The 13,210-nt window shown below is 48.6% G+C and overlaps 1 protein-coding gene across 1 annotated transcript in view; it reads left to right on the plus strand.

Annotated features, from left to right (window-relative positions):
* Window positions 1–422: 422 nt before the first annotated feature.
* The window catches only part of LOC138798768 (von Willebrand factor C domain-containing protein 2-like), a 29,422-nt gene continuing 16,634 nt past the window's right edge, over window positions 423–13,210 (plus strand). Inside the window, exon 1 of the mRNA XM_069979351.1 lies at window positions 423–1,862. Within this exon, the coding sequence (XP_069835452.1) occupies window positions 1,542–1,862 (321 nt within the window). The 5' untranslated portion in view covers window positions 423–1,541. The remainder of the gene's footprint in view (window positions 1,863–13,210) is intronic.

Here is a 13,210-nt window from a genome sequence, read left to right on the forward strand (position 1 = left end):
TTATTTCCCTTCACAGAGGGAGCGTTACCTGTGCAGGTGTTTACACCTCCACCAGCATGTAGAGTCCAGTCACCGACATTCATGACATCTAACCGAATGTGACCCACAAACGTATCCGAAGCATTTCACACAATGGCATCATAGGCGGGTCAGAAATCGCCGCAACTGGGTCACATGTTTCAAATTATATTGCGCTAAGTTAAAAGGAAGCGTCTCTCATCTATCGGTATCAGGTATCAGATGATGAAACATTAACCAGAATCAGACACAATGCCTGCACAGAGGTCAGACAATCTGCGGGGCACCTGGCCCTTTAAGTTAACCTCATGATGCCAGTGGGGTCACAGGGGCACTGTCCTTTGGATATGGCAGGAGCTGGTAGATTTGCCCCCCTCCTCTGTCTGGTAGGGGGGGAGGAGGCTGTAGGAGGGGTAGGGGGTATCGGATCACATGCTGAAGGCCGGCCCAGGAGACGAGCCGAAGAATGAGCTGTAATGAGAGCTCAGCCCTCCCTTCTCATAAAGGACAGCAAGCAGGCGGGGGGCACAGCCAGACCCCCAGCTCACCGCTCACTGCAAACTTCTCCCAGCAAAGTCCGTGCACCAGGAATAGCCCAGCAGTGTCTAGACTGGGGGCACAGGGGGCAACGCATGCTCATTTGTGGGATCTTCAACTTAACAAAGTGGCTGGCAGGACCTAGACGACTTCAGACAACACCACCTGCCGAGGCATACACCACGGGACCGAGACCACCACCAGCCGAGGTATACACAACAGGACGGAAACCACCACCTGCCGAGGCATACACCACGGGACCGAGACCACCACCAGCCAAGGTATACACAACAGGACGGAGACCACCACCTGCCGAGTCATACACCACAGGACCGTGACCACCACCTGCCGAGACATACACCGCAGGACCGTGACCACCATCTACCCAGTCATACACCACAAGACCGTGACCACCACCTGCCCAGTCATACACCGCAGGACAGAGACCACCACCTGCCCAGTCATTCGCTGCAGGACCGAGACCACCACCTGATCAGTCATACACCGCAAGACCGTGACCACCACCTGCCCAGTCATACACCGCAGGACCAAGACCACCACCTCTCCAGTCATACTCCGCAGGACCAAGACCACCACCTGCCCCAGTCATATACTGCAGGACCAAGACCACCACCTCTCCAGTCATATATCGCAGGACCGAGACCACCACCCTGCCTGGGGATAAACTACAGGACGGAGATTACCACCCTTCCTGGATATAATCCACAGGACTGAGACCACCACCCATCTGGACATACACTGCAGGACCCCAACTATCACCCTGCCTGGCCCTACACAACAGACTGAGATACCCTGCAGTACTGAGACCATTCTGCCCGGGCCTACGACGAAGGACTGAGAACACCACCCTACCCAGGCATACACCACAAAACTGAGACCACCACCCTGCCTAGGCATATACACCCATCTAATACCGCCACCCAGGATTCTGCACTTGTCTATTGGCAGTTTCCACTGTGGGCACCATGCTGTTCAGCTGGGCACCATCCTCACTGCTCTGCCTGCTGTTTTTTACCCACATAGGCTGCTCCCTGAGCCACCAGGTCAGCACTTGTGAGGCCAATGGAAGCGTCTACTATGTTGGGGAGTGGTACTTTCTGGACTCGGATCACTGCACCCAGTGTGAGTGTACTACTGAGGGCCCAGCCTGTGCCAAGACTGAGTGCACTGCTCTGCCACCTGCCTGCATTCACATCACCAACTACCCCACCGACTGCTGCCCACGCTGTGAGAAGATCGGCTGTGAATTCAGAGGTGAGACGTATGAACTCGGAGAGCAATTCAAGGTAAGTGGCCAAATGTCTGCCCCCTTTAGGAGGGCGCAGCGCCCTCCCGGGTCATCAAATGGTATGGCTGCTTCCTCCCCTGAGTGTAACCTGCTGCACAGTATGGGGTATAACATGGTACTGGTAACTACTGCTATTCTTTCCTCATACACACTGACAGGTATGCTCCTCCACATCATTCACACACGTAGGTGTATTTACCTCTACGTCATACACTCGGGTATGCACCTCTGAAGATCACACACACTTAAAGGTATCCACCTCAACATCACACACACTGAGGGGTATCCGCTTGTACATCATACACAATGAGGGTTATCCATCTCTACATCATACACACACTGACGGGTATCCACCTCCACATCATACACACACTGACGGGTATCCACCTCCACATCATACACACTGAGGGGTATCCGCTTGTACATCATACACAATGAGGGTTATCCATCTCTACATCATACACACACTGACGGGTATCCACCTCCAAATCATACACACACTGAGGGGTATCCACCTGAACATCACACACACAGAGGGGTATCCGCTTGTACATCATACACAATGAGGGTTATCCACCTCAACATCATACACATGCCGAGGGGTATCCAACTCTACACCATACACATACTGAGGGGTATCCATTTCAACACCATACACACACTAAGGGTTATCCACCTCCAAATCATACACACACTGACGGGTATCCACCTGAACATCACACACACAGAGGGGTATCCATGTCTGCATTATAAACACTGAGGGATAGCCACCTCTACATCACACACATACTGAGGGGTATCCAATTCTACACCATACACATACTGAGGGGTATCTACCACTACATCATACACACACTGAGGGGTATCAACCTTTACATCATACACACACCGAGGGATAGCCACCTCTACATCATGCATACACTGAGGGGTTTCCACCTCTACATCATACACACACTGAGAGGTATCCACCTCTACATCATACATACACTGAGAGGTATCCATCACTACATCATACATACACCGAGGGGTATCCACCTCAACTTTATACACACCGGAGGTATCCACCTCAATTTTATACACACCGAGGGGTATCCACCTCAACTTTATACACACACCGAGGGGTATCCACCTCCACATCATACATACACTGAGGGGTATCCACCTCTACATCATACACACACTGAGGGTTATCCACCTCTACATCATACACACACTGAGGGTTATCCACCTCTACATCATACACACACTGAGGGTTATCCACCTCTACATCATACATACACTGAGAGGTATCCATCACTGCATCATACACACACCGAGGGGTATCGACCTTTACATCATACACACACCGAGGGATAGCCACCTCTACATCATACACACACTGAGGGTTATCCACCTCTACATCATACATACACTGAGAGGTATCCATCACTGCATCATACACACACCGAGGGGTATCGACCTTTACATCATACACACACCGAGGGATAGCCACCTCTACATCATACACACACTGAGGGATAGCCACCTCTACATCATACACACACTGAGGGTTATCCTCCTCTACATCATACACACACTGAGGGTTATCCTCCTCTACATCATACACACACTGAGGGTTATCCACCTCTAGAGATGATCTAACAGCGCTGATGTTCAGGTTTGTTCGAACTCGAACTATCGGTATTTGACTCCGGCAGTCTTCCCGTTCCATGGAGAAGGTGGAGACAGCCCTAATCCGGCCTGGAAAACAGGAATACAGCCTGGGCCATAGGTTGTATTCAAGGCTGTGGAGTTGGTAAGCCGCAGCTCCGACTCCTGAATTTTATCAGCACCGACTCCGACTCCTGTTCCTTCATAAATAGCCGGTCATATACCAGGAGAGTTATATATCACACTGGCTCAGCAGCTTCTCCCTAATGTCCTACATGATCCTGGGGCGACTTCTGAGTGAATAAAGGAATACTGTATATAAAGCAGATTCTCCTGTGCGGATGCAGACAGTCTCCAGCCTCCATGTCCTTAACTACTCAGAACTAGACTAGATGGAGCAGGTGGTCTTTTCCTGCTGACAATCTTCTATGTTTCTAACTAAATATTCACCATACTTGAAGAAACACTGCTAACCATGCCAGATACCTGTAATATAGATGTCAGCCATAGTGATATAGAGGGGGGTCACACATAGTGATATAGAGAAGTCACACATAGTGATATAGAGGGGTCACTGTGGGTGTGGGGGAACGCCATAGCACACACACACACAGCCTGCTGCAGCCATAGCACACACACACACAGCTTGCTGCAGCCATAGCACACATACATACAGCCTGCTGCAGCCATAGCACACGCACATCCTACTGCAGCCATAGCACACACACACACACACACAGCCTGCTGCAGCCATAGCACACACACACACAGCCTGCTGCAGCCATAGCACACACACACACACACAGCCTGCTGCAGCCATAGCACACACACACACACACAGCTTGCTGCAGCCATAGCACACATACATACAGCCTGCTGCAGCCATAGCACACGCACATCCTACTGCAGCCATAGCACGCGCGCACACACACACACACAGCCTGCTGCAGCCATAGCACACACACACACACAGCTTGCTGCAGCCATAGCACACATACATACAGCCTGCTGCAGCAATAGCACACGCACATCCTACTGCAGCCATAGCACACACACACACAGCCTGCTGCAGCCATAGCACACACACACACACACACAGCCTGCTACAGCCATAGCACACACACACACACACACAGCCTGCTGCAGCCATAGCACACACACACACACACAGCTTGCTGCAGCCATAGCACACATACATACAGCCTGCTGCAGCCATAGCACACAAACATACAGCCTGCTGCAGCCATAGCCCACACACACAGCTGCAGCCATAGAACACTGAAGAAAAACATCACATTGAGGACAGCGGTTACTGCTGCATTACTTATGTCTTCTCCTCCTCTATATTACACAGGATTTCTTCATATTACACTGCTGCTCATATACAGTCATCCAGCATCCAGGAAGAGAACAGCACAGATCTCCCCCCACACAATGGACTCTTCCAGCTCAGAAACAAACTGCCAAACAGTGACCGACAACTTTTCCTTGACCACCCTTATCTAATAGGGCTAGTGTCCTATTACTGATATATTCTCCGACCACCCTTATGTAATAGGGCCAGTGTCCTATTACTGATATATTCCCCGACCACCCTTATCTAATAGGGCTAGTGTCCTATTACTGATATATTCCCCGACCACCCTTATCTAATAGGGCCAGTGTCTTATTACTGATATATTCCCCGACCACCCTTATCTAATAGGGCCAGTGTCCTATTACTCATATATACACCGACCACCCTTATGTAATAGGGCCAGTGTCTTATTACTGATATATTCCCCGACCACCCTTATCTAATAGGGCCAGTGTCCTATTACTCATATATACCCCGACCACCCTTATGTAATAGGGCCAGTGTCTTATTACTGATATATTCCCTGACCACCCTTATCTAATAGGGCCAGTGTCCTATTACTGATATATTCCCTGACCACCCTTATGTAATAGGGCCAGTGTCCTATTACTGATATATTCCCCGACCACCCTTATCTAATAGGGCCAGTGTCCTATTACTGATATATTCCCCGACCACCCTTATCTAATAGGGCCAGTGTCCTATTACTCATATATACACCGACCACCCTTATGTAATAGGGCCAGTGTCTTATTACTGATATATTCCCCGACCACCCTTATCTAATAGGGCCAGTGTCCTATTACTCATATATACCCCGACCACCCTTATGTAATAGGGCCAGTGTCTTATTACTGATATATTCCCTGACCACCCTTATCTAATAGGGCCAGTGTCCTATTACTGATATATTCCCTGACCACCCTTATGTAATAGGGCCAGTGTCCTATTACTGATATATTCCCCGACCACCCTTATGTAATAGGGCCAGTGTCCTATTACTGATATATTCCCCGACCACCCTTATCTAATAGGGCCAGTGTCCTATTACTGATATATACCCCGACCACCCTTATGTAATAGGGCCAGTGTCCTATTAGAGTGTTGCTCATAATATATATTGATGAGCAAAACTTGTAAAATTTATATCAAAACTCAATTTTAAATTGTTCTAAGATTTTTTTTAAAAGCTGGAGTCGTAGTCGGTACATTTTTCCAGACTCCAGCCAAAACGAGTTCCGACTCCAACTCCACGACTCCGACTCCACCGCCCTGGTTGTATTCCTGTTTTCTAGGGGGGATTACAGCTTTCTCCACCTTCCCCTCGGAACGGGAAAGACTGCGGGAGTCAAATACCGATGGTTCGAGTTCCGCGCTGTTAGATCATCTCCATCCACCTCCACTTCATACACAGGTATGCCCCTCTACATCATCATACAAAAACTGATTGGTATCCACCTCTACATCATACACAAACTGAGAGTTATCAACCTCCACATCATACACACACTGAGGGGTATCCACCTCTATATAATACACACACCAAGAGGTATCCACCTCTACATCATCATACAAAAACTGATTGGTATCCACCTCTACATCATACACAAACTGAGAGTTATCAACTTCCACATCATACACACATTGAGGGGTATCCACCTCTATATCATCCACGCACTGAGAGGTATCCACCTGTGTATCACACACACAACAAAGGGTATCCACCTCAACATTGTACAAACTGAGCAGATCTGAAATGAGCATTATACACACACTGAGGGGCATTCACCTCTACATTATACACACACTGACGGGTATCCACCTCTATATTATACACACACCGAGGGGTATCCACCTCTACATCCCACTGCACCTCTGCGTGTAATCTGGTGCATTTAAACCTATGCCTGCAATGTTATCTCCTGCCACTAGATGTCTCTGTAGTGCTGTGCATGGACCAAGGTTATCTAAGGAGCTATAAGCAGGGAGTGAAGCAGAATGTGGCTGAGACCACAGGGCAGTCAGAGGATTCCAGCTACTGCTGAGAGCCAAGAGCTAGGGCAGAGGCTGCATCACAGTAAGACTCTCTGAGGCGTAGTATTGGGCTGCCGTATGTGAGGCCGGGTGTGAGCTTTGTTAGTGAGGATCAGTGTTAGCTCTGGAGCAAGAAAGACTGTAAAGAGCTGCCCGGGCTACATGTGCCATACACTGCCGTGCTGTGTTGTAGATAAGTAGCTGTCCCTATAGAATGCGCTCGGTGGCTTTATATGGTATAGTAGTTATGAGTCAGGTATATCACTGTTATTTCTCTATTACGATAAGCGTTATTATTTCCCAGCAGCCCCTGGTGGCGGTTTGGGCCTCAGTTTTTGGCGATGTGCCTTGTTTGCCTTTTTTTGTAAACTCTTCCTGGAATGTGAAGCTCTTTGTTGGGATCAGAGGCGCCGGCGTCCTGTCATCGGGTCTGTGTCCCCCAGGAGTATTCTGTCAGCAGATGTGCGGGGGATGAGAGGACACCAGTGACACATGGACAATGACTCCTATCATCCGTCATTGTTGACTGTGGACGGGATTTTGTTTCATCTTCCCTTTTGGCCTCAGTGATAAATATAGAACAAAAATGTCATATTCACATATAGAGATTCATCGAACTGCTACAGAGGGACCTGTACAAGGGAATGGCTCAGAGAGCGAATCCCATAATGTTATTACCGCTCATGGTTTAGTTACCGCCACCGCCCTGAAGTGGACCAGGGTTCCAGGGCCCTAAGGCAAGATCTGTAATAGGGCCCTGCACTTACCACATCATATGTTTTAGTGTCCACCGGTCTATGACATGTCAGTTCTTTGTGGCGCCATTAGGGATCCCGGCCGGAGCGTATACGATGTGTATACGCTCCGGCCGGGATCCCATAAAAGAACATGCAGCGTGTTCATCCATACAAAATACGCCCATTGTTGCCGATGGCAACAATGGCCGTACTTTTACGTAGTGTTAACATAGCCTAATGATGTCACCATGTCTGTGTAATGACCTCACAGCATTAGTACCTGTGTAGAGATGTTACCTTCCATATAATGATGGAACTTGCCTCTATAATGATGTCATGACACTGTGTGTAGTGATGTCACCTCCTCATGTAATGATGTCATCATACACTTCCAGTGTGTAGTGGTCACCTCTCCCATATAGTGATGCCATCGCACCTATGTAGTGATGTCATGAATTCTGTAAATATGTAAGCTGCAGTTTATGTATTGATATGCTGGGCCCTTGTGTTGGCTCATGATGGGGCCTGTGCAGAGGTTGTTGACCCTGGGGCGCTTGTATTTCTCTGGCAATGTGCTAACACAGCTGAATTGGACAATACAAATGGCTGCCATATGAGTCAATAAGCTGCAGGCACGCTATGGGTAAATGTACAGGCGTGCAGGGGGCATGGCAGGGGGTGAGGGGTGCATTCCAGGAAACCTGTCTGTACTGGCCGACTGCTGCAGCTGTCAGTGTGCTCGGTGCTTATCTTAGGATTCTGTATCTGTGACATCTCCATGGAAATGGTGCAATTAAAGTATCCGATCTCTATGACCTGGGACAGACAGATCAAGGAAAGGAAAAAAAATCTGAAATCATCTACAAGTCTTAACATGTAAAAAACAAATCCTGCAGGTGAAAGAGAAAGATCCCACCAAGATCCCACCAAACGATCATCCAACAAATGGGAAGGATGACACAACTTCTTTAAGATAAAAATCCGACCAGTGTGTGGCAGGAGATGATGGTTATTCTCAGTCGGCTGTACGTAATATATAAAGAAGATTATGAGAGGAGTAGTGACAGGGAGGGTTAGAAAAACATCAGAGTGTCAGGACAGGAAACATTGTCCCAACAAAAGAGTGGTCAATTGTGTCCTCCAATATAGAAATACAGCCAGAGTGAGGCAGAAGATGATGGTTATTCCCAATTAGCTGAATCAAAGTGATAAAGGGGGGAAAGAGAAGACTCCTGGAGGGTGGAGGAAAGTGATATCGCTCGTCAGCCACTGATTTGCATCAGCCGAGGAGATGATGGGAACTTTTGTCTGTTATAGGACTAAAGATGGTGCCGGAAAAGAACACATTCATGTATGATATAGGGTGGCATGTCAGGTATAGGAGAAAGGGAGATGCAGTCGTCACCTCAGCAGTCAATCAAAGTCTGGCAGAATTAACATTTTCTCCTTCCATCCATAGACAATAGGTTTGGTGATGATGATGTCAATGTTCAGGATGATGATAATGTGTCCTGGCAGAGTAGATTAAACCATTATTCAGAGGTGACAGATCAGTGCACTGTCACAGAGAAAACATTCAATCTGGAGATTTATATAATACATTGATCGTCTCCAGGAGAGGAGGAAGCGCTGGTTAAGGGGTCCTTGCATCACTCGCCGCCATATTGTCTCCAGGATGTATGGATATTGCTGCTCTTCTGGATCAGATTAGACCGTGATCATCTGCAGCGCAGGAGAAGCCTCTTCCCTCCTGTTTACTGAGAAAATATTGACCAGATCCCCAACCACATACACAGGGGCCTTTAGTTATTGGCCTCCACAGATGTAACTTAACCCTTCACTGCCAGCAGCATCTCATCCCTTTTTTACTGACACAGTGCACGCTGATCAGCCAGAACAATAAAACCACAGCAAATTTAGAGTAATAATGAAGCGAACCGCTTTCTTATTGCTCCAGGCAGGGGTGTAACTAGAAATGGCTGGGCCCCATCAAAAAACCCGGCTCTACACAGGTTCTGTGCTCCATATAAATTATAGTGCAGTTATATTAGGTGACTCACAGGGGACATCTTCTCTGATCAGAGTTGTTTCCGTTTCATTTTCTTCTCCATCTGCCTTAGGCCATCATGAGAACTTCTCCGAGCCACGAATCCACATAATCTGCCAAACATATTAGGCTCCTCACATTGGCAGCATCCTCATCTCTCTACAAACTGCACATCTGTATTGGCTTCTTTACGCCCTCGTTTAGTGGGTAGGCTGACTCTATGTGATCCCCCCTTATAGTATAAGCCCCCCTCTGTGTAGCCTCCTTATAGATGACCCCTTGTTCAGTCCTCCGTATAGATGGCCCTCCTTGAAAGCCCCCCTTTGTGTAGTCCCCCTATAGTAGATGACATCCTCTGTGCACCCCCTACAGTATATGGCCCTCCTCTCTGTAGCCCCTTCATATAGATGGCCCCTCTATAGTCCACTATAGTAGATGCCCCCTCCTGTGCATCCCCTATTGTATACGCCGCCCCTTTGTTGTCCCTCTTATAGATGTTTCCTCTGTGTAGTGCCCCTTATATATGGCCCCCTATGTGTAGTCTCGCTTATATATGGCCCCCCTCTGTGTAGTCTCCCTTACAGATGGACCCCCTCTGTGTATTCCCTCTTATAGATGCCCCCCCCTCTGTGTTTTCCCTCTTATAGGTGGCTCCCCCTCTGTGTATCCCCTCTTATAGATGCCCCCCCATGTGTATTCCCCCTTATAGGTGCCCCCGTTATGTTTTCCCCATTATAGCTTCCCCCTTATGTTTTCCCCTTATAGATGCCCCCTTATGTTCTACCCCTTATAGGTGCTCCACTTATGTTTTCCCCCTTATAGCTGCCCCCCTTATGTTTTCCCCCTTATAGATGCCCTCTTTATGTTTTCCCCCTTATGTTGCCCCATCTGCCAAGCAGATAAAAAGAAAAAAAAATAACACGCGCTAACACGTGCCCCCTGTGCCGGAAATCCCCACTGCCGGCGTACACTGAGCTCCCTGGTACCTGCGCTGACCGGGGATAGGATGGGGCCGTGCAGTCCTGTCCGATCCTCGGTCAGTGCAGGTACCAGGGAGCTCAGTGTGCGCCAGTGGTGGGGACTTCCGGCAAAGGTAGCGTGTGTTAGCGACGCTCCCTGTGCCAGAAGTACCAGCCCAGACGGTCACCGAGCCTGTGCTGCTCGGGAATCCCCAGGACACCTGTGCCACTGACCGGACCCCAAACAACTGCAGCACCCAGGAGGCCTGCTCGGCTGCTCTGGGGGCCTGGGCGGCTACGGTTGCTACAGTGGTAGTTCTGCCCTTGGCTCCAGGACTGGATCCAGTTTTTCCCATCACCTGGGGAGGAGTGGCAGTGAGCGAGCTAAAAGGCAGCCGGCTGATGAGCAGATTGTAGAGATAACGTTATTACTGTAAATTCGCTCGTCTCTATTCCTAATAACATGTAGGTCCCTCTTATCATCTGACCCACCGAGATTGGGACTCCACAACACTCTTAAGTGCTAACTTTTCCAGCAATTCCTCTGTGGGCTTAGATCAGTCGGCTAGCCTTCAACCAGTCACCAATTGTCCTTCCTTGGGGCCCCCAAGACCATGTGATTGTTTTTTTTTCCTTTATCCCCATGTCCCTGTCCTTTGGATAATGTCAGTGTTATGGAGGAGCTGTAGATGTCAGTGTTATGGAGGAGCTGTAGATGTCAGTGTTATGGAGGAGCTGTAGATGTCAGTGTTATGGAGGAGCTGTGGATGTCCATTTTATGGAGGAGCTGTGGATGTCAGTGTTATGTAGGAGCTGTGGATGTCCGTTTTATGGGGGAGCTGTGGATGTCAGTGTTATGGAGGAGCTGTAGATGTCAGTGTTATGGAGGAGCTGTGGATGTCAGTGTTATGGGGGAGCTGTAGATGTCAGTGTTATGGGGGAGCTGTAGATGTCAGTGTTATGGAGGAGCTGTAGATGTCAGTGTTATAGAGGAGCTGTAGATGTCAGTGTTATGGGGGAGCTGTGGATGTCAATGTTATGGAGGAGCTGTGGATGTCAGTGTTATGGAGGAGCTGTGGATGTCAGTGATATGGAGGAGCTGTGGATGTCAGTGTTATGGAGGAGCTGTAGATGTCAGTGATATGGAGGAGCTGTGGATGTCAGTGTTATGGAGGAGCTGTAGATGTCAGTGTTATGGAGGAGCTGTGGATGTCCGTTTTATGGGGGAGCTGTGGATGTCAGTGTTATGGGGGAGCTGTAGATGTCAGTGTTATGGGGGAGCTGTAGATGTCAGTGTTATGGGGGAGCTGTGGATGTCCGTTTTATGGGGGAGCTGTGGATGTCAGTGTTATGGAGGAGCTGTAGATGTCAGTGTTATGGGGGAGCTGTAGATGTCAGTGTTATGGGGGAGCTGTGGATGTCAGTGTTATGGAGGAGCTGTAGATGTCAGTGTTATGGAGGAGCTGTAGATGTCAGTGTTATGGAGGAACTGTGGATGTCAGTGTTATGCGGGAGCTGTGGATGTCAGTGTTATGGAGGAGCTGTAGATGTCAGTGTTATGCGGGAGCTGTAGATGTCAGTGTTATGGAGGAGCTGTAGATGTCAGTGTTATGGAGGAGCTGTGGATGTCAGTGTTATGCGGGAGCTGTGGATGTCAGTGTTATGGAGGAGCTGTAGATGTCAGTGTTATGGAGGAGCTGTGGATGTCAGTGTTATGGAGGAGCTGTAGATGTCAGTGTTATGGAGGAGCTGTGGATGTCAGTGTTATGGAGGAGCTGTAGATGTCAGTGTTATGGAGGAGCTGTGGATGTCAGTGTTATGGAGGAGCTGTGGATGTCAGTGTTATGGAGGAGCTGTAGATGTCAGTGTTATGGAGGAGCTGTAGATGTCAGTGTTATGGAGGAGCTGTGGATGTCAGTGTTATGGGGGAGCTGTAAATGTCAGTGTTATGGAGGAACTGTAGATGTCAGTGTTATGGAGGAGCTGTAGATGTCAGTGTTATGGAGGAGCTGTAGATGTCAGTGTTATAGGGAGCAGCTCTCTATGGCTGGAATGTGGGTGAAGGGGGGGGGGCTTTGGGTGATGGGGACCAGGCTGGGTGATTAGGATTGTGAAGGGCTTCTTTGGTAGTAGATGTCTAGATATGGCTGTTAATGAGGTTTCCTGCACCGTGGGGGAATCTGGGAAAACATTCACAGGTTAAACATTCACAGCTGTGGAGCCGGATACGAGAAAGAGATCAGAGCGACTGCTGCACGAAAGGGGCCCTTGGGTGCAGACCTCAAGTAGGGCCCCTGTCCTGCCCTTACAGTCTGCACTTATGTAAAGGTCAAGAATCTGCAGCCTTACCAAACACACTGGCTCAGATTTATGCCTGAGACTAAAATGTGTCCGATTTTTCATTGGGTCACATGTAGTAGAGCTGAGCTACTGTAAGTAATTTTACAATACGCTACCTGTGGTTTTTTAGGAGAACGGTGTATCTATCTATCTATCTATCTATCTATCTATCATAAATGGTATAATATACAAAGGATGACATCGCAGCTGTCCAGATATCAG

The sequence above is a fragment of the Dendropsophus ebraccatus genome, chromosome 8 (genome assembly GCF_027789765.1).
Source record: "Dendropsophus ebraccatus isolate aDenEbr1 chromosome 8, aDenEbr1.pat, whole genome shotgun sequence".
NCBI classification, from domain to species: domain Eukaryota; kingdom Metazoa; phylum Chordata; class Amphibia; order Anura; family Hylidae; genus Dendropsophus; species Dendropsophus ebraccatus.